We start from the raw sequence: 22,489 nt of genomic DNA on the forward strand, positions 1-22,489 counted from the left end.
AGAAACTTCTTTGGACATTTCTAATCTGTTGCTATTTTGGATATTCAGGAAAGCCTGCCTTGAGGTCTGGGTGATGCACACCCAAAGGCCTTTGTTAGTTCTTCAAAACCTAATTGTCACTGATAGCTCGATCTCTCGAATTTTTCTCTTGGTCACAGTATTATCTTATTTGCCTTTCATTGTTTTGGGCGTATTGGGGCATATGAGAAATGTTTGTTATTTGTAAAAAATGCAAAGTAGATTCTGTAGCTACTGGCGGAGAGCCCACGCGTCTTCAGAGCTGCCTGCTGATTCAAGTTGCAGTTCCTGAGACTGGGACTGCCCCAGTAAGGAACCAGCCACTGGACATTTATAGTAAATTTTTTAGTGGAGAGTTTTTTTGTGAGGGTTTTTTTTTTGTTGTTGTTGTTGTTTTTTGGGTCTCACCCGGCAATGCTCAGGAGTTACCCCTGGCTCTGCACTCAGGAATTACTCCTGGCGGTGCTCGGGGGACCATATGGGATGCTGGGGATCGAACCCGGGTTGGCCGCGTGCAAGGCAAACGCCCTCCCCGCTGTGCTATTGCTCCAGCCCCAGCGGAGAGTTTTTTAACAGCCAACAAAGAAGCCAGAAAACTTCCAGAAGGATCCAGTGTTTTAAGGCCAGTGTAACGCAGCTGGAGATAGCACGTAGACTTGTTGGGGGGGTGGTCATTGCAGATTCAGAGCATCTACAGTCTAGAGTTCCGTTTTATTTTATTTTGTTTATTTAGTTTGTCAATTTTATTTTTATAAAGCCGTTCACTTCATGGGGCTGGAGCGATAGCACAGCAGTAGGGCGTTTGCCTTGCGCATGGCCGGCCCTGCCGAGCCGGGTTCGATTCCTCCGCCCCTCTCGGAGAGCCCAGCAAGCTATCGAGAGTATCTCGCCCGAACAGCAAATCCTGGCAAGCTACCTGTGTTGTATTCGATATGTCAAACACAGTTACAAGAAGTCTCACAATGGAGACGTTACTGGGCCCGCTCAAGCAAATTGATGAACAGTGGGAGGACAGTGACAGTGACAGTGATCGATTATATTCAGTATTTCAGCACCAGTCCCACTGCCAGTACACCTTCCCTCCACCATTATTTCAAATTCCCCCACCCCCCCCACCCCCAAAGCTTGCCCCACAGGCAGATGCTGAATAATTTATTTTATACTGCTTGTTACGAATAGTATAGGTTGTTGCGTGACTGGATGGGCGGGGAAATGGGGAGGGACAGCCCATACTGTCTCCATGTGGCCTGGAGTTTTCAGTCACTGGTCCCGTGTTCTGGGTTTTTCTTCTGGAGGTTTGTGGCCGCCGGGGTGAGAGTTCTGTATCTTAATGTGCTGTCGACTTTGAGACTTCAGGCATTTAGTCTTAGCATGGAAGTAGAGAGCAGGTCCTGGAAGGAAGTAGGGCAGATTGTATGTTGAGACCTTTCGGGAATTATCCAAGACCTTGGGGAACCTCTGTAAGACTTGAGAAAAGAAATTAAACTACTTTGAAAAAATACGAACTTTGGGGCTGGAGCAGTAATACAGTAGGCAAGGCACTTGCCTCGCACACGGCCCCCCCAGGTTCCATCCCTAGCATCCCACCTGGTCCTCTGAGCACTGCCAGGAATAAGCCCTGAGCACTGCTGAGTGTGACCCAAAAAAACAAAACAACCAAACTTTATTCTCATGATTTACCTCCATTAACATTTACCCATATTAAATGTTCATTTCCACGAGTTTTGATAAACGTACATAGCTTTGTAATCAACTACCACCACAGTCAAGGAATAGAATCATCTTTTTCCTTCTTTTTGCAGTTTTTGGGCCACACCTGGCAGTACTCCGGGCATATTCCTGGCTCTGCTCCCAGCCGTCATTCCTAGCTGGGCTCAGGGATCCTCATATGTTGTACCAGGGATTAAATCTGGGTCTTACATATCGTCCTTACATACAATTCTTTACTTACAAGTGTCCTACATACGGTTCTAGCTCTCCTACCCCTAGAACATTTTCTTCATTCCAGAAAGTTTTTGGGAATCATCCTTTCCCCTGTCAACTATAGGTTGTCTGTCCTATTTTTGCCCTTTTTTTTTTTTTTTTTTTTTTTTTTTGCTTTTTGGGTCACGCCCAGCGATGCTCCAGGGTTACTCCTGGCTCTGCACTCAGGAATGACTCCTGGCGGTGCTCAGGGGACCATATGGGATGCTGGGAATCGAACCCAGGCCGACCGCGTGCAAGGCAAGCGCCCTACCCGCTGTGCAATCTCTCCAGCCCCTATTTTGCCCGTTTTTAACGTCAAATGAATACAGTCATGTGTATTACTTTAAGTGTGACATCGTTTACTTAGTGTAGTTCTTCGAGGTGTCACACATTTTATTGCATAATCCCTAACTTGTTTTTAATTACTGATAGTCTTCTTTTAGATGGTTTTACTACCAGTTTGGTTTTTTATCCATTCTTCGTTGTATATTTGAAGTCTTTTTTTTGTTTGTTTGCTTTGGGGCCACACTGGTGGTACTCAGGGCTTACTCCTGGCTCTGCACTCAGGGATGACTCTTGGCAGGCTCGGAGACTGACCATATGGGGCGCCAGAGATTGAATCCCAGTCATCCACGTGCAAGGCGGACGTCCTACCTCCTGTACTGTGGCTCCGGCCCTAGAGTCATTTTTCTTTTCTGGTTTAAAATAATGGGTTATATTTTCTTGTTATTTTGTGGCAGAAGTTCTTTATGGATTCTGAACACAAGTCTCTAATCAGATAGTTGTTCCTTGCACGTATTCTCTTCCTTGCTCCTGTTGGTGTCTTGGTTGCGTTTCCTGGAGAAGCCCGTCTTTCTGGAACACGTGCTCCATCTCTTTCCCTGTCCCCACATCTTTCTGAGTTTCAGTAAACTATCTTGCTTCTCTCACACACACATTTTGTAAAGTTTTGTTTTTTTGCTGCCTTTTCATCTTATTTTTATTTTGGGGAGTTTCGAGTCACCCCCTGTAGTCCCAGCATAGCACAGGGTGAGGGGGGTTTGGCTTCCTGGTGTGCAGGGGCCCCATCGGGTATCAGAGCGAGCCTGGGCTCCAGCCTGCAATGCACGCGCCCCAGGTATCGATCTTATTTTATTTACTGGTTTTTGGATCATACCTGGCTATGCTCAGGGCTTGCTCCTGGCTCTGTACTGGGTGTGTGTGGGGGGACCATTTTGGGCTGTGAACGCAAGAGTGGGTGCACAACGCAACGCCTTCGGGTGGCTGAGTACCACCTCCCCAGGGCAAGCTCCCTGTAGCGTATTCGATATGCCAAACACAGTAACAACAAGTCTCACGATGGAGACGTTACTGGGCCCACTCGAGCAAATCGATGAACACTGGGAGGACAGTGCTGCAGTTCTCTTTCCCTAGCTACTAGTAAATATAAAACAATTAAATTTACTTCTTATTAATACTTGCAGTTATTTGGATAAACACAGTAACAGATACAGACTCCGAAACGTAGTTCTCTGGGCTCCGGGGAAGCCTGCAGGGCTTGCCCGAAGTCCAAGGCTAGGTCCTCAGGCTGGCTCAGCGTGTCCTTCCCCACGGGGGTAGGGGGATCCTGTCCCTTAAATCATAGTGGCTTGCATCAAAACTGTGCTTTTATGCTTTCTGGGCTGTCCCATTTTGACACCGGGGCAGCTTTGCCACTCGCCCAGGGTCCGTCCAGGTCCCACGGCGGGACGTCCCTTGTGGGGTGTTGGGAACTACAGCAACTGAAGCCCGAGCCCAGTAATTATGACGGATGCCCAGGAGTAGATATATTCGAGTCAGTCAACTCCCAAATATTAGGCACAGAACATCAACAGTCTTCTCTGTGTTTAAACAAAGAACATTTTTCTATAGTAAAATTTGAAAAGTTACCGGGGAAGTAGAAAAGCAAGAAATTCACTTCAGATACAAAGTCCAGAGTCACTGAGTAACCAAGCCTCTCTTGGGGAATTGTAAAGCACGAAGGAAAGGTTAAAGCTAAACTCAAGGGATTCGGAGTGCTTGTAAGAGCGCTGGGAGCTTCTCGGGGCAGGAGAAGGGGCAGTTCACTGGTGAATCCTAAAACGCTTAGGGTGAATAGCCAGCGGGTGCCCAGGATCAAACCTGGTGTGGCCCTGTACCCTTACCTGCAAGCTCCCTGCCTGTTGTACCATCTCCTGGCCCCTCTTACAGCTTTTTTTAGGTTTCTTTTTGGGTCACACCGAGGCTCTGCTCTCAGCAGTTACTCCCTGCCCTGAGTGCTTATGGGATGTCAAGGGTTGAACGGGGCTTGGCCATGTGCAAGGCAGACGCTCTGCTGTTCACTCTGATCCCTGTTTTTGCTTTTTTGGCTATTATAAGTAATGCTATAATAAACAGGCTTTTATGTGGAGATCTGTTTCTGTTTCCTGGATATGTATTTAGAAGTAGAAAAACTGTGTCAGAAGGTAACCCACATTTAACTGTTGGAGAAAATGCCAATTTTTTTTTTTATACGGACTGCAGCATAAGTTTTACTCTTCCATTTAAGCGTACGGTTTATTTTGAGTGGATTTTTATGTATTGTATGATACAAAGTCATGATCCTTTTTCCCCCACATGACTGTTAGTGGTTTCAACTTTGTTCCAAAAGAATGGCCTTGTTCCCCATTGAAATATCATGGCATCAGTGTGGAAAATCACCTGAAGGTACATTTGTGGTTCTATTTCTGTATTCTGTTCTGTTCCACTAATTATATATGCGTGAACATTTCAGTATTTACATCATTTTGTGGTTGGACTCTGGTTAGTGTATTTTCCTGGAGGGAGGAAGGGTTAGATCCTCTTGGATCTTTGTACATTGAGTATTTTTTTTTAATTGTATTCTTGATTTTTGTTGTGTATTTGTTTGTTTTGTTTGATTCTGGGGGGGCTGGAGCGATAGCACAGCGGGTAAGGCGTTTACCTTGCGCGCAGCCAGCCTGGCCAAGCCGGGTTCGATTCCTCTGTCCTTCTCAGAGAGCCTGGCAAGCTACCAAGAGTATCTCGCCCGCAGGGAAAATCCTGGCAAGCTACCCGTGCCGTATTCGATATGCCAAACACAGTAACAGGTCTCAAAATGGAGACGTTACTGGGCCCCGTCAAGCAAATCGATGAATAACGGGAGGACAGTACAGTATAGTTTGATTCTGGGGCCACAGGGCTTAGTCCCAGCTCTGCACGTGTGTGGTGCTGGGGTCCAACTTGGCTTGGCTGCAGTGCAGACTCTGGGCTTTATGATTCCCCACTGAGGAGTGCAGGGAATTACTGTAGGCTGACCTTGGTCTGGACTCCCCTGAGGAAGAGTCCAGCCTGGGGTGCACACCAGGGGTCAGGCCTGTTCCTCTCCATCTTCTGCCCTGCAGGATTCTTCCTTCCGTCCGGTGGCTCCCGTGGCTGGCCACGTTCTCTCCCTTCCTCCAGCCGGGAAGGACTCAGGGTCTCACTGGCCCCGACGGAAACCTCCGTCTCCCCTCCCTGTGCTGCCCTCTCTGCGGCTGCCGAATGCACACGTTCCCCGAGATGCCCAGCAGGGCGTGTGCCAGCCCCAGTGCTCCCAACACTGCCCTCAGGCCGGGCTGCATGCTTCCATCCTCGGGCCTCGCGCTGGACTGCTCCTGGGCCCCCGCAGTGCCAGGGGCTCGGGACCGGGTGGGATCTGGTCAGTGTGGACACACGGCGTGCTGGCCCATGTGTTCCGGCCCACCCAGCTCTCCCCGCAGCCCCACACAGGCCTGTGTGGCCGAGGTGCTTGTCGGGGGGCCACCCCCTCTGTCCTGGTGTTTGTAGGGCTCGGGTTCACCACGGCTGCAGGGGCCAGGCCGAAGGGGGGCCGGGCTCCGCCGGCAGCGTGGCCGGGGCTGTTGCAGTCGCTGTGACCTGTGGCTCTGCTGTTGTCTCTGCTCTGAACAACTACAGAGATTAGAAATGAGGGGAGTGAGGAGCCAGAGCCGTGACAGCACAGGGCTGAGCTCTGGCCTTGCTGTGGCCAGCCCAGCCCAGCCCCCGAGCACTGCTAGGACTGATCCCTGAGTACTGCCAGGTGTGGCTCACCCTTTCGCCATTCCTCAAAAAAAAAAAAAAAAAAGCATTCTTTTGTATTTTGTCTTTTTTTTTTTACTATACAGATTGTTGTCTTTATTTTTTTTTTTTAATTTTTATTAGTGAGACACCATGAGGTACAGTTGTAGACTTAGAAATTTTTGTGCTTGGGTTTCAGTTATACAGTGATCGAGTACCCATCCCTCCACCAGTGCCCATTTCCCACCACCATGGATCCCAGTATCCCTCCCACCCCCCATCCCCCCCATCCCACCCTGCCTCTGTGGTAGGGCATTCCCTTTTGTTCTCTCTCTCTTATTGGGTGTTGTGGTTTGCAGAAGAGGCATTGAGAGGCAATCATGTTTGGTCTATAGTCTACTTTCAGCTTGCTTCTCCCACCCTGGGAGGATCCTCCCAACACCCTTTATTTGGTGCTCCCTTCTCTATCTGAGCTCCCTTTTCCCCTAGCATGTGTGTCTGGCCTCCAAGCCATGGAGCAAAATTCCTGAAATTTATATACACAAGTGGTCCTACATGGAAAGTATCATGTGAAGTGAAATGACTCAGAAAGAGAGGGACAGACATAGAAAGATCGCATTCATCTGGAGAACATAAAGTATTTTATCATTTTTGGTGCTCTTAATCACTGTGGAAACTGTTCCCATCCAGTGTCTCTTGTGCCTTCTGCCTGAAGAACTTCTGTTAATGTGTGTGTGTGTGTGTGTGTGTGTGTGTGTGTGTGTGTGTATAAAAGCAGCCAGAGGATTCGCTTAGTGTTTGCTGGTCTTGAGTGTGTGTGTGTGTGTGTGTGTGTGTGTGTGTGTGTGTGTGTGTGTGTATTATATTACCCTATGTTGGAAGATTTTGGGGTGGGGGTTGTGATACAAAGATCCCGGTTGAAAGCCAGGGAAATAGTATAGAGAGGAATTTGCCTGACTTACAACTGACCCAGTTTGATCCCCGGTGCCACATGTGGTCCTTAGAGCACTACCAAGAGTGAGTGACCCCTGAGCACTGCCAGGACTGTCCCTAAACCCCCCTCCCCGCAAGAAAATTCCGAGTCGGTATGTTTTTTTCCTTCATTTTTACGAAGATATCATTCCAGGCATAGTAAAAGCAGCCTGCTTAATTTAATTTGTGGTTCTGTATGATATTTATATCATACTTCAGAGCTCTTGGTCTTTTTTTTTTTTAAATTTTTGTTTATTTGTTTTGGGGCCATATTGTCTGTGCTCCGTGCTTCCTCCTGACTCGGCACTCAGGGATCACTCCAGGGGGAGATGGGAGGACCATGTGGCGTGTTGGGATTGAACCTGGGCCAGCCAAGTGTGAAGCAAGGAGCAATAGCACAGCGGTAGGGCGTTTGCCTTGCACGCAGCCAGCATGGCCAATTCGAGTTCGATTCCTCCGCCCCTCTCGGAGAGCCCGGCAAGCTACCGAGAGTATCTCGCCCGCACGGCAGAGCCTGGCAAGCTCCCCGTGACGTATTCGATATGCCAGACACAGTAACAGCAAAGTCTCCAATGGAGACGTTACTGGGCCCCCTCGAGCAAATCCATGATCAACGGGAGGGCCTTTACTTTACTTACTGACTTTCTTTCTGTGTTCCTATTCATCGTTTTTTCCATGAGCTCTTTCATTAGGGTAATCTGTTGTCGGGGCCCTTTAGCAATGCTGGAGGGGCTCATCCAGGCGGAAGCTTCCCGTGCAGTGCTCTGGGGGCTCGGCCCACTCCTGCAGGGGCTTCGCCCTGCTGTGTCGGCTGCAGTGGGGTTCAGGTCCTGTGTGGAGGGGAGTATAGGGGTTCCAGGGCTGAGGCTGGCGATGCTTGGGGGACCGTTCAGTGCGCAGCCGTGTGCTTCAGGCCTTGGGATTCTCTCTCCTGCGCTTCTGTTTGGTCTGGGGCCACGCCCAGCAGTGCTCAGGGCTCCCTCCAGGCTCTGTGCTCAGGGCCTGTCCTGGTGGGGCTCTGGGAACTGTGTGGAGGGACGCAGAGGAGCCCGGATGGGCCGCCTGCAGGATCCCCGCCCGCTGTGCTGTCTTCCCAGCCTCGTTTTTGCGTGGTTTTTCTCTTTGCCTGCTCTGCCTTATCTACGGGCCTTGGGAAAGTCTCTTGTCCCTCCTCAGCTGTGTCCCGTCCACTTGGGACCCTGCCTCTAGGAGTGGTTTTTCTTCATTCTCCCCCCGGGCTCTGCTCAGGCCTCTCTGAGTGGAAGAGAAGGGGCTAGGTCAGCGGCCTGGCGTGGCGTGGCGTGTCCCCTTGCAGGGCCTCAGCTGCCCCTCCCCTGCTGTGTGTCCAGGCCGGGGAGGCTCCCGGGTCCACGTCACTCTGTCCCAGCAGGTCCTAGGCCGAGCGGGAGCAGGGGCAGCCGCGGACTCCTCCGTGCCTTTGTTTCCAATGGGCTGATTCCCCGGCTATAGTTCACATTCCCACTCTGCTTTTCATGGCTAATAAGTTTTGGCTGGCTAGTGTGCGTGTTAGTTGGGAATTGTATTCTATATTTTCACAGGCTTCCTGACATTAAGTTACAGATCGATCGCCTTGCTACCTTTTTCTCCTGCTCCTTTGCTGTTGAGAGGCTGGGAGTCACCCGGGCTGTGGGGCTCCCAGAGATGATCGCTCCAGGCCACCCTTTCCTGTGCGTGTGTCCCCGGGGCTGACGCTCCTTCCTTGTGGTGCTGTCACACGTCCTGGGTGTAGTGCTCACGGATTCCTGGCCGTGGTGCACTGACACGTCCCACATAGTTTTGCCTGTAGGTCGCCCAAATATCAGAGCTGTTGGAGCTGGGACCGTTACAAGAGGGAGACTCGGAGCCTCACTTCGCAAGGCAGGTGGTGGGTTTCTTGTTTGTTTTTGTTGTTTTCTCGGATTTTTGCGGCTTGTTTTGAAGCTCCCCTGGCGTGGAATGTCCTTTCCTCTAGAATTAAGCCAGCCCCACCCCTAAGGCCTAGCTGCTTGGAATTCTCGCTGAGTGGCCTTTCACAGAGTCTCCTGATCAGACAGGGGTCAGTGGTTCCAAACCCTGTGTGGGGGTTGTTTGTTTCAGTGGAAAATGGTCCATTTCAGCCGAAGTTTAAGGGATTCCAGATAGATTTCTGGTGCTCTTTCTGTTTCCATCTCCCTCTGCTTTCTGTGCGGTCCTGCAAATCTTAGCTGCTTTGGCCTCGCTGAACTCCTGACTTCGGTAGGATCCAGGCACAGAGTTAGCCGGGCCGGCTTGTAGCCACTTGCTCTGCCTTGACCTCTCACCTCCGCGTGGGGCCCCCAAAGGATTCCTGAATCCTGTCTGGCTCCCTCTGTGAGGCAGGTCAGGAGGTGCTTGTGGAGGAGACCAGGGCCGATGGGGGAATCTTGGACTTTCCCACACTCAGGGGACACAGTGTTCAGTGCATTTTGGTCCAGTAGCTGAAATACTTGCTTATATGATATTTTGTCCAGTTTCCTACGTGTTCACGGTGGGGAATAGTATGCCCAGATTACCCTCTAAAAACTATTATTTTTTTATTAAGAATAATTCAATTACAACTTGATTTTTAAGTATTCGCTTTTAGCGCGCGCGCACGTGTGTGTGTGTGTGTGGGGGGGGGGGGGTGTCTTTGAGCCACACCCAGCAGTGCTCACAGCTCTGCACTCAGGGATCACTCCTGGCAATGCTCAGGGGACCATCTGAGATGCCGTGAATTGAGTCCAGTCAGCTCTATGCAAGGGAATTGTCCTACCCACTGTACTATCTCTCTGGCCCCAATTTTAAGTATTAACTTTAAATATATACATATATATATATATATCAGTGGTACTTTATATCTGTAGAAAAATTATTCCATATGGAGTATGGACTTAAATGACAAAATATAATTCAAAGTTTGTAAATTCAAGTGAGTGATTTTTTTTTTTTTTTTGGTCCTAGGGGTAGAAAATGTTTTAAGGCATAGCATTGGTTATAAAGAGGTTGATTAAATATTTATTTATTTATTTTTTGCTTTTTGGGTCACACCCGGCGATGCACAAGGGTTACTCCTGGCTCTGCACTCAGGAATCACTCCTGGCAGTGCTCAGGGGACCATATGGGATGCTGGGAATCAGACCCGGGTTGGCCGTGTGCAAGGCAAACGCCCTACCCGCTGTGCTATTGCTCCAGCCCCTGTGGACTTAAAAGTTTTTTCTTAAATCAAGATGTTTTGGATAAATAGACAAATTTAGTAGAAGATATTTATATCCTGTAAAGGAAAGAAATTATGTCTGTATGTCTCAAAAATACATAGGACCAGGGGTGAGCCTTGCATGTGCAAGGCCTGGATTTAATCCCTGGCACCGTATTTTTTTTTTATTTTAATTTTATTTTCTTTTTTAATTTTTATTTGTGAAACACCATGAGGTACAGTTCTAGACTTACAAATTTTTGTGCTTGGGTTTCAGTTATACAATGATCCAGTACCCATCCCTCCACCAGTGCCCATTCTCCATCATTAAAAATTTTTTTTTTTAATTTTTGTTAGTGAAACACCATGAGGTACAGTTGTAGGTTTACAAACTTTTGTGCTTGGGCTTCAGTGATCAAACACCCATCCCTCCACCAGCCTGGCACCGTATTTTCCGCCTTCTAGGTTTCTGGGTACCCTGCTGCCAGCCTCTCCCAGCAGTAATAACAAAATAATATTAGAACATAAAATAAGTGATTTAAGATTGCAATGCTTTTGCGATTTTATCTCCACAAACTAGTTCAAGAAGGCACAAATTCAGTGGGCAAAATAGTCGCATGACTGTTTCACAGATGAGGGCACTTGCAGGCCCACGTCTGGTACACACAAGGCATGCCCCCTCACCCAGGCCCCTGGTGCTGATAGTTTGGCCTTTCTCTCAAGGTTGAATATTCACATGCCTTATATAGTTCACTCAGGTTCGTACCCAGGGCAGTCAACATGCATGTACAACAGGAAACAAGTATACAGTTAGTCATAGGGTTTTGTACAGTTTTTAAATCCCAGAAGCAGTTCAAATGCCCGTCAACTGGAGGACAAATTTTTGGTTTGGAGACCAGACCCAGTCATGCTTAGGGCTTAATTTGGCTCTGTGCTCAGAGACCACACCTGGCAGTGCTGGGCTACCATATGTGGTATCAGGTATCCAACCCAGGCTGGCTGCGTGCAGGGCAAGTGCCTTACCTGGTATACTACCTTTCAAGTCCCAAAGAGACTTTTTGCATGATTGGGGGCAGTTGTGTCAGGGAGATTCACCCAGTGGTGCTTAGGGCTTACTCCTGACTCTGTGCTCGGGGACTACTCCTGGTGGTGTTCAGGGGACTGTTTGTGATGCCAGGGATCGAACCTGGGTTTGCCGCAGACAAGGCACGTGCCCTTCCTGCTGAAATATATATTTGGTTTCAGATAACAGACTTTTATAAATATCACTGTCACTGTGCTCCCGTTGTTCATCGATTTGTTCCAGTGGGCCCAGTAACGTCTCCATTGTGACACTTGTTACTGTGTTTGGCATATCGAATACGTCACGGGGAGCTTGCCAGGCTTTGCCGTGCGGGCGAGATACTCTCGGTAGCTTGCCAGGCTCTCCGAGAGGGGCAGAGGAATCGAACTCAGGTTAGCTATGTTGGCTGCTTGCAAGGCAAATGCCCTACCCGCTGTGCTATCACTCCAGCCCTTTAAAAATATAACAGTATTTTATATATAACAGTATATACCATATAAAAAAAAGTTCATCACTGTAGATTAGATAGACAAGGGGAGAAATGAGTCCCAAAAGGTCTTGGATGACGGAGGTAGTTCAAAGGGTTAGAGTGCATGCTTTGCATGTGGGAGTTCCAGACTTAATCCCTGCCACCATGTGGTCCCCTGAGCACTAAGTTGGGAGTGGCCCGTGAACACTAGCAGATGTAGCCCAACATTTTTTTTTTCCTGAAAAAAATTTAATTTATTAAAAAATTTTTTTTCAGGGTGGGAGGGATATTATCCATGGTGGTGGAAAATGGGCACTGGTGGAGGGATGGGTATTTGATCATTGTATAATCGAAACCCAAGCACAAAAAAATTGTAAATCTACAACTGTACCTCATGGTGTTTCACTAAAAATAATTAAAAAAATAAAAAAATAAATTTTTTTTCAAAAGGTTTTCTGTGAAGATCAGGCACCCTATTACATTCCACCCTATAATTAGATCCCTAAAAAGAGGTAATAGAAGAGGTGGGATGATCCAATAAGAACTAATAGAAGAGGTGGGATGGTAGTGGTATATTACTATAATGGAATCATCTTTCCTTTTTTCTTTTCTTTTTTTTTTAAATGTAGAAGTACTACTGTTTATTCAATCACTGATTAAGCTTGAGAATTGGGCATGAACTCCATGTTACTTTTTCTTTTTTTTTTTACTTTTTGGGTCACACCCAGCTATGCTCAGGGGTTACTCCTGGCTCTGCACTCAGGAATCACTCCTGGCAGTGCTCGGGGGACCATATGGGATGCTGGGAACCGAACCTGGGTTAGCGCGTGCAAGGCAAATGCCCTCCCCGCTGTGCTATCCCTTTAGCCCCCTCTACATTACTTTAAAAAAATTTTTTTAATTGAATATCTGTGAGATAGTCCATTATAAAGCTGGCCATAATTGGGTTTCAGTCATACAATGATCTAGCACCCATCCCTCCACCAGCGTACATTTCCCACCAATATCCCCCGTTTCCCTACCATCACCCCCCCCCCAGACCCCAGTTCCCCAATCCCCAGCCTTCCTCTATGGGAGGCACTTTCCTTCTGGCTCTCTCTCTCCTTCTCCTTTCATGCAGTACGTTTTGCAATACAGATGCTAAGAGGTCATGGTGTTTGTTCAGGGCGTTTGGTATTTTTATCGGGACGGTAAGGCTGGAGAAGCTTTTCAGTTGGGTGGCCGCTTTGGGGTGTGGATGTGACTGCCGGGGCTTCCAGAAGTACAGGGAGGTGGGGGGAGGTAGCCCATCCCGACCCCAAGAAAGCCTGGAGATTTCAGTCACAAAACCCGCACACGAGAATTTGCAGCAGATTATCTCGTGAGATCTGTCCTGAGACGGTGGAGTCAGGCCAAGGGCATGGTGGTGATTTTGGAAGCCAGTGGCTGCTGGGGGCTTTGCTTGGGCAAATCCCCCCCCTCCCCCATTTACCCTGTCTGTTCATCTGTTCAGCCGTGTGTGGGTCCCAAGATTAACTGCGGCTTTTTTTTTTTATCTCTTTTGAGATTGAGGGGTCTCTGAAGCAAGGCTGATACATGAGTTAGTAGAGCTGAGGCGGAGGTGGTTTGTGGGCATGACTCCCACACACCTAATTTTTGGCCATTTAATTTCTTGGGAAACTTGGCCCCAAGTAGTTGGGGTCCGGACGAGGCACAGCGGCAATTTTGGGGTATCAGTCTGAAGGCACCATCAGGCTGCTGATGCACTTGCCCTGCAATTACAGGTTGACCTGCTGGTGGCACCATACCCCCATCCCAACATTTTTTAAAAAGAAGAATGTTTAATGTATTCAATGGTCTCTAATTTTTTAGGGGCCATCTCCTTTGGTGTAAATTATCCCTTGAGCCACAAACCTGCCCCGAAGCATAACTTTATTGTAAAACTAAAAGTCTCTTTAAATCGTTAAAATAGGGCCTGGAGCGATAGCACAGCAGATAGGGCATTTGCCTTGCACACGGCCAACCCGGGTTCGATTCCCAGCATCCCATATGGTCCCCCGAGCACCGCCAGGGGTGACTCCTGAGTGCAAAGCCAGGAGTAACCTCTGAGCATCGCTGGGTGTGACCCAAAAAGCAAAAAAAAAAAAAAAAAAAAGTTAAAATAAAATAAAAATCTCAACCTAACAATTTCATATAAATAATAATTTTTAAAAAAAAGCTAGAGAAAACCATGGGAATGGAGAGTATGGTTGAAAATGATCAGGAAACAGGGAGATGAAACTCTGAAAAAAAATTGCCAAGGTTTTAGCTTTTGGTTCATTTTTATAAGATTTTAAATCAATTAAATGTTCAAATAAAGAACATACCATTATGAGACTGTTAGGAATCAAGGATTATGATTAATTCAGTTCTCTATACCTGAGATATTAACAGAAAAAGTAATTGAGATCATTTATGATCCACTTTAAGGAAAAAAACACAGACACACAATAAACCCAAGTTATTTATTTATTTATTATTTTTTTAAATGTAGGAGTACTGCTGTTTTTTCAGCCACTTATTAAGCTGACTGAAGCAGGCATAAATTCCACATTACCTTTTTTAAATTTTTAAAATTTTACTTTCATAAAGTTGTTCACAATAATTATTTATATTCAACATCTCAACACCAACCCCACCACATTACACCTTCCGACCACTGTTATTTCGAATTTTCCCACACCCAAGCCTGCCCCATAGGCTGATACTAAATAATTTATTCTGCATTGCTTGTTCTGAGTAGTATGAGATGTGCGGCTGTGAAAGCCGCTGAGCTCTCCTGGAATTCTAAAAATTTTTAAATACCTGGGGTCCAGAGGCATCTCTGTGGCATACTGCTCTGAGTCATGGCCATTAATGCCTTTAAATGGCACCCAGAGGTGATTCTTGGGCGTGACTGCCAGGGAACTGGAAAGAAGGGGACTTGGGGGGGAGGTCACCCATCCCGGACTCTCTGAGGCCTGGAATTTTCAGTCACTGATCCCACATACCCGGGGTTTTCAGCAGATTCGTTCTCGTGGGGGGGACTCAGGACAAGCCTGTGAAGGTCGGCCATGAGCGTGGAGGTGATTGGGTTCTGGAGTTTTGCAGCTTCTGGGGTTCGTTTGGGGCAGGAGGAGGGGGACCTGTCCCCTTCTCAGGTGCCCTGGTGAGCTCATCTGGTGCGGAGTGGGGAGACATGTCTGTGGCATGCTGCTGTCCTCCAAGATTCATTTATGATGTCTCGAATCATGGCTATTAATGCCCTTAAGTGGCCTGATTTTGATCTCTATCAAGATTTATTTCTGGGTCTCTGAAGCAAGGCTGATAAAGGAGCTTGTGTAGCTGAGTGGGAGGTGGCTTGCGGGCGTGGCTCCCGCGTACCTAACTTTGGGCCGTTTGATTTTTCGGAAATTTGGTCCCAAGATGTTGGGGTTCAACCAGAGGCACGGCAGCAATTTTGGGGTAGCAGGAAGCCTGAAGGCACCATCAGGCTGCTGATGCACTCGCCTCAGAGGTACAGGCTGACCTGCTGGGCGGCACCGTACCCCTAGCCCAAGTTATTTAAGGGTATGCGGTTGTCTTTGTTACTGTGTCTGGCATATCGAATACGTCACGAGGAGCTTGCCAGGCTTTACTTTTATGGTTGTCTTTAGCCAGCCTGCCTTCCTTGCTTCTTTTCCTCCCTCCATCCATCCTTCCCTTTCTCTCCTTCCTTCCTTCCTTCCCTTTCTCTCCTTCCTTCCTTCCTTCCATCCATCTTTCTTTCCTTCCTTCCTTTTTGGTTTTTGGGCCACACCTGGCAGTGCTCACGGCTCACTCCCGGTTCTGTGCTTAGGGATCACTCCTGGTGGTTCTCATGGCATCATATAGGATGCTGGGAATGGAACCCAGATTGGCCACTTGCAAGGCAACCACCCTACCCATAGCTGTACTATCACTCTGGTCCCTCTTTTTAAGTTTGTTTTTGTTTTAGGACTGCATCCAGCTGTGCTCAGGGCTTACCCCTGACTCTGTACTCAGGGATCACTGCTGGCCATGCTCGGGGACCATATGGGGTGTCAGGGATTGCACCCAAGAGGGCCGTGTGCAAAGCAAACACCATACCCCACTATACTGTCTCTCCAGCCCCTAGGCTTTTTTTTCTTTCTTCTTAGATAAAAATAAAGCATATCACTGTAACTGTCACTGTCCTCCCGATGTTCATCAATTTGCTCGAGCGGGCCCAGTAACATCTCCATTGGAGACTTTGTTGTTACTGTGCTTGGCATATCGAATACATCACAGGTAGCTTGCCAGGCCCTGCCGTGCAGGCGAGATACTCTCGGTAGCTTGCCGGGTTCTCCGAGAGGGGCGGAGGAATCGAACTCGGGTCGGTCATGTTGGCTGCGTGCAAGGCAAACACCCTACCGCTGTGCTATCGCTCCAGCTATCGCTCAAGAAAGAGCATAAGTACTTTAGTTTTTGGATAGAGCGATCAGCTGAGAATGCCCTGTCTCCTTTCGCAGCTTGTGAACAGCAAATAATGGATCTGTTTAAAGAGTAAGTTTTAGGGACACAGAGGTATCACGGGGTGAGATACTTTTCTTGCCCAGTTCAGCACAAAGGTGGGTGCGCCCCAAATCCTCATTGCCCCCCCAAAAGCGATTTTTAACTAAATATTGTAATTGAGTGTACTGCGAAACAATTTTGGGGGTTATAATCTACACTGAAGAACAATCCAGGTTGGTGCCATGAACCTCGTCAGTGCAAAGCATTCAGGAGACATACTTAGAGGCCACTGCTATGGCCAAGAGATCCTGTTGCTGACTTAAAATGTCTTTGCACTAAGCAAAATTTTCAGCTTTTGTTTCTGGGCCACACCCAGTGGTGTTCGGTCGCCCTTCCTGGCTCTGGGCTCAGGAGTGACCCCTGGTGGTGCTGGGGCATGTCGGGCCGTGGCCTCTGCGGCCTGTGCAGCCTTTTCCTCGCAAGAAAAAGTTCTCTCAGGAGAAGTTCCTTTATGTGTCTGTAGCCCAGTTCCCGTCGATGACTGGAGAGTTGAGAAAATGAGAATCTTAATATTTAGAGTATATACAGAATGAGGTATTACCATTTAAAACCTTAAGAGTGGCCCGGAGAGAGTACAGTGGGCAGGGCACTTACCCTGCGCTCGGCTGACACAGGCTCGATCCCTGACACCACAAACGGTTTCTAAGCATCGCCAGCAGTGATCCCTGAGTGCAGAGCCAGGAGGAAGGCCTGAGCAGTCAGGCATAGCCCCAAAAAAGAACAATAAACACTCCGGAAAGTCCGGGCACGTAGCTCAGTGGTAGAGAACTTGCCACTGGGTTTGATCTCTAGGACTCCGAATAAAAAGCTTTCAGAATCTTGGGGGCTGGAGCAATAGCACAGCTGCGGAGCACGCAGCTGACCCGGGTTCGATTCCCAGCATCCCATATGGTCTCCTGAGCACTGCCAGGAGTGATTCCTGAGTGCAAAGCCAGGAGTAACCCCTGAGCACCGCCGGGTGTGACCCGAAAAGCCAAAAAAAAAAAAAAAGCTTTCAGAATCTGTAGGTGGTGGGCACGGAAGATAGTACACTGGGTAGGGCACGCCCCTTGCATGTGACTAAGCCAGGTTTAACCCTCAGCAACCCACATGGTCCCCGAGCCCTGCCAGGAGTGATCCTGAGTGCTGAGCCAGAAGGAAACCCTGAGCACCGCCAGGCTTGTGGCCCCAATCCCCCCCCCCCCACACACACACACATCATCTAAAGAAATTTGTGGTAGAGATTATAAAGAACAAAAAAAAATCAAAAATAACTGTTATTTGGGATTTTCCATTTTTACAATCGAATCCAGAGCCCCAAGTAATACTGGAATTGCTTTGCTTAACAGTGGTTAACTCACTGTCAGAATTTATCAATTATTTTCTGGCCGTCATTCCATAGAGTTTAGGTCATGAAACCAGAGAAAAAAGTGACTTGTCATGGATTTTCAGTATATTGAGAAATTTAGAAGTTACTGGAGGGGAATTTTGTTTCTTTTCTTTTTTTCTTTTTTTTTTTTTTTTTTTTTGGTTTGGGGTCCACTCTTGGCGGTGCTCAGGGCTTGTTCCTGGCTCTGCACTCAGAAATCCTTGCGGTGCTCAGAGGAGCACTGGAAAGTGCCAGGGATTGAACCACGTGCAAGGCAAGGGCCTTCCTTGCCCATCTATTGCTCTCACTGAAGGTGAATTTCAAAACTTTACCTTAAAGAACTCAGAGCTACAAAATTAGACCGTCGATCAGATCAGTATTACTCTTTCCCCATCCATAATTCATCCCTTCTCCTTCATCGTCTAACTCCCTGAAGAGTACGCTAAGTCGAAGAGCAAACCAGTAATCAAGTTCTGCTTGGTTGTTGCATACTGAACTAGTCCATTACAATTTCATACATGAGCTGGCCAGTCTGCGAGGTAAGTGGTCAGCTCACTGCCTGCCTGCCTGCCCGTAGTTCGTACTAGATCGTCTTCCTTTTCAAGTTCAGAGAATGCATTTTCTATGGTCATATTTAAAAACTTGAAATTAATCGAGGTGCTGTGAGTTGCGTTACTGTTAACCTGCTAATGTAGTTTTCCCACGCGTCTAACTCTAAGCCCACTCTCTCACCGGTGTACCAGGACCCTCCCTCTCATCCCCGCACCCGAACTCAGCTGTGTGGCTCTGTGCTACCGTGGTGTCGTCTCTGTTGCTCTCTCTTGTGTGTCTCTCTGAGTCCCACACGTGAGAGCTCATTCTGCGTCTGTCCCTGTCCTCCTGGCTGACGGCACTCTGACACCCTCTGGTTCCACCCACCTCATCCTGTAACATGACATGATTTTGTTCTTTCTTAGAGCTACAGAGAATCCTGTTATCCACAGTCGGGTGATCCATTCATCCATCTTGGGTATTGGGGTCACGTTCATATCTTGTGCCGTGATGAACAGAGGTGTGCATGGATCCTTCTAGATAATGGTTGCGGTTGGGGGATAGATGCCAGTGAGTGTAGTATCACTAGGTCCTTGAGGGACTTCTGTCCCTGTCCTCTTCCTCCCCTCCCTCCTCCCTCCCTCGCTCCCACTCCTGTAGAGTAAATGATGTGCACTCAGCCGCTGAGCCCAGCCCCGAAAGAGTTTCTGTAACAATTCTTGGCTAATAAAAGGCCTACGATATCGGGGCTGGAGCAGTAGCACAGCGGGGAGGGCATTTTCCTTGCATGCAGCCGACCCGGGTTCGATTCCCAGCATCCCATATGGTCCCCCGAGCACCGCCAGGAGTGATTCCTGAATGCAAAGCGAGGAGTAAACCCTGAGCATCGCCAGGTGTGACCCAAAAAGCAAAAAAATCAATCAGTCAATCAATAAAAGTCCTACTATATCTGGGGTCATGTTGATTGACTCATTCATTGATTCAGTGATGATTGAGTTGCCGGGAGTGGACTTGTACCTGTAAATGGTGCACTCTGCCACCCATTCAGCTACGTTCCTAGCCCTAAGTCATTTTTAGCTCTTTTCTTCGGAAGTGACTTAGTTTTCCTTTCGGAAGCATACCTGGTGGCGCTTGGACCTACTTCCGGCTCTTGGCTGTGGCCACCAGCGCGTTGTCTCCAGACGCTGTTGCGCTGACCAGGAAGGCTCATTAGTTCCTTAGTTGGAACTGCCTGTCTGCGGGTAGACCGAGATCAGAGAAAGCGGCTTTAGAGCCACCTGCAAGTAGCAGTCGCATCTTTCCATAATCACCCCTAGATGTTTACAGACTTCTCTAAATTTGCCCGCTTCAATGTATATGCCACATTGACTGAATGAATGACAGCCTCAGTTTCTGAAGATTCAGTGTACCCTGAAGAGCTGATCATCGTGGGCTGGAGTGATAGCACAGTCGGAAGGACGTTTGCCCTGCACGTGGCCAACCTGGGTTCGAGTCCTAGCACCCCATGTGGTCCCAGGAGTAACCACTGTGCATCACCAGGCGTGACCCAAAAAGAAAAAAAAAAAGGCAGATCATTGCCGAAGCCCGAGCAGTAATGCGGCAGGTAGAGTGTGGATGAAGCAGGCATGCCACGAAAGATCGAGAAGAGAGACAACTAAGAGAGAAAAAGCAGGGCCAGAGGGCTTGAGCCTCGTGGATGAGCCTGACTGCCCTCAAGCACAGCCTTTGTTGCTTTAAGCCAGTGATCATCAGGAGATGAACATTCTTTGGTCAGATGCCTGACCATCTTCAGCTATCTGGGCTAACATGTTATAGTTTATCAGGACAAACATCTTTGTAATGGGTTTTCTGGAGGGGAGATTCTTCGAGGAGAAAGAGCAGTTACAGGACCCGGCCAGGTCGCGTTCGCCTTGGCGCCAGGGTTCTGGGTTGAAAAGCCCCACAAGCCCCCCATCCAGCCCCTCTCCTTTATCTAATAGCCCTTAGCTACCAGCAGACCTGGGTTCAGTCCCTGGAATGGGCCCCCATGCCCCGCCAGGAGTGATCCCTGAGCACCACCAGGCGTGACCCCAGAACAAAGCAAAACAACCCTGATAATTGGCTTTAAAAGTATTTCAAACTACATTATGAGTAATTTTATATTTTTAACTGACTTTATTTTTTTTTATAAATGATAACTTTTATTACAGTTTGGGTAAGATGATCACAATGATGTTAATGTTTCTGATTTGGGTGTACAAAGCTTCTTCCACTGCAAGTGTGGCCAAGACCCTTCCCCACTGTCCCCGGCACCTCCAGTCCACCTCGACATCCCTCTTTCTTCAACCAACCGTGCTTGGTCATCTGAGTTTCATAATCAAAGGCCCAAAAAAGACTCATTTCAATAACAAAAATAATATCATTAGCCCCTTGAAAGAGTGACCCGGGCTGGAGTGCTAGCACAGAGGGTAGGGCTTTTGCCTTGCACGTGGCCGGTCCAGGTTCGATTCTCAGCATCCTATATGGTCCGTCAAGCACCGCCAGGAGTAACCTCTGTGTATCGCCGGGTGTGACCCAAAAAGCGAAAGAAAGAAAGAATGTTTTCACATGTAGATTCTGGCAGGTCTTTGCATGCGTGAGCCAGACCGGATTCTCCGCTAAGCGTCAAGTGGAATACAACTCAGCCACCGTGTCAAACTGAGTCTGCTTGGTTTGAGATGGTCATATGATTAAATTTGCAGTAATCAGGCATTTTCTCCTCCTCCAGGTGTACAACGTTTACATGGCAGGCAGGCAGCTGTGTTCTAAGCGGTACCGGGAGTTTGCCATCCTACACCAGAACCTGAAGAGAGAGTTTGCCAACTTTACATTTCCCCGGCTGCCAGGGAAGTGGCCGTTCTCTCTGTCAGAACAGCAGTTGGATGCCCGACGTCGGGGGTTGGAAGAATATCTAGAAAAAGGTAAGCTGGCCTGTTAAGTTTTCCTGACCTCGGTAGGCATAGGTCTGTAGGTGTTCTTTGTCACTCTGGCACTGCGTAAGACGGCTTCCTGTTCTCAAGAGTGGAACGTTAATCAAGCCTCTGCCTACCGGTGTTGAATGCTCCGAGTTTTGAAGCCAGCTCTGAAATGTTCGGTACAGCAATTAGTGGCCTAGTTCATTGGCTTGCTGAGCACTTAATAGCAGCAGCAAATGCATTCCTGGTTTTTGGTGCGTTGGGATCTTTGTGTCTAGGTTGTGTGTTTTGCCAGCAAACACTTACAGACATCAACATGCTGACTTGACTTGGGAGCCAAAAGGGCAGTTTTAAAGACATTTTTAATTAAAACGGCTCTCAGCTCTGACTCAGGAGATGGCTCGGTGGCCTGGAGTAGGTGCTTTGTATGCAGGAGCCCCTGGGGATCCCCTGTATCTCCTCCCCCCCAACCTCTCCTGAAGCAGGGGAAGGGACTGGGAGGGGCAGGGGAGACTAGACTCAGTGACTGCTGGGTGTGACCCAAAGACAGAACTGAAAAATAACTTGAAGGAACATTAAAATAAAATGTATTTTAGCACGCTTACATGTGTTTCTAGAAATTGTTCATTTCAGTTAGTTATGCCTTCATTACTTTCTGAAAATGTTTTCCATGAAAACTTCTTTAAACAAATAGAACATGTTTGTTCACCAAGTACGAGAACAGGATTTCAATCATTCATATTAATTAAAAAGCATTCCGTAAATGAAAAAAAAAAATCAGATCCTGCATGAAAACTTACTTCTTTGGGGCTGAAGTGATAATACAGTGGCTAGGGCATTTGGTTTGCACGTGACCGGCCCAGATTGGATTCCCAGCATTTCTTGGGTGTGACCTCCCTCCCCCCCATTAAAGGAAAAAAAAAAAATAAACTCTTTTACAGAACTCGAGGGGCTTGCTTAGTTCCAGTTGATTTGTAGTTAACTTTTTTTTTTTTTGGCTTTTTGGGGTCACACCCAGCAATGCTCAGGGATTACGCCTGGCTCTGCACTCAGGAATAAGTCCTGGTGGTACACGGGGAGACCATGGATCGAACCCAGGTTGGCTGCATGCATGCAAGGCAAACACCCAACCCATATTACTATCAGGCCCCAGTTAACTTATTCTAAACGAGTTAGAAGCATTGTTGAAATTCACTTGTTATCTCAGAAATTGGGTTGGAGCGATAGCACAGCGGGGTAGGGCGTTGCCTTGCAGCAGCCGACCTGGCTGACCCAGGTTCGATTCCCCGACCCCTCTCGGAGAACCCGGCAAGTTACCGAGAGTATCTCACCCGCACCGCAAAGCCTGGCAAGCTACCATGACGTATTCGATTTGCCAAACACAGTAACAAGAAGTCTC

At 48.0% G+C, this 22,489-nt stretch overlaps 1 protein-coding gene across 3 annotated transcripts in view; it reads left to right on the forward strand.

Annotated features, from left to right (window-relative positions):
• The window catches only part of SNX27 (sorting nexin 27), a 77,624-nt gene that overhangs the window by 31,965 nt on the left and 23,170 nt on the right, over nucleotides 1–22,489 (forward strand). For all 3 annotated transcript variants that reach the window (XM_056117831.1, XM_056117768.1, XM_056117905.1), the window contains one exon: nucleotides 20,904–21,096. In XM_056117831.1, coding sequence (XP_055973806.1) covers nucleotides 20,904–21,096 — 193 coding nt within the window. The remainder of the gene's footprint in view (nucleotides 1–20,903; nucleotides 21,097–22,489) is intronic.

This window comes from Sorex fumeus, unplaced genomic scaffold (assembly GCF_029834395.1).
Source record: "Sorex fumeus unplaced genomic scaffold, SorFum_2.1 ptg000001l, whole genome shotgun sequence".
In the NCBI taxonomy this organism is placed as follows: Eukaryota; Metazoa; Chordata; class Mammalia; order Eulipotyphla; family Soricidae; genus Sorex; species Sorex fumeus.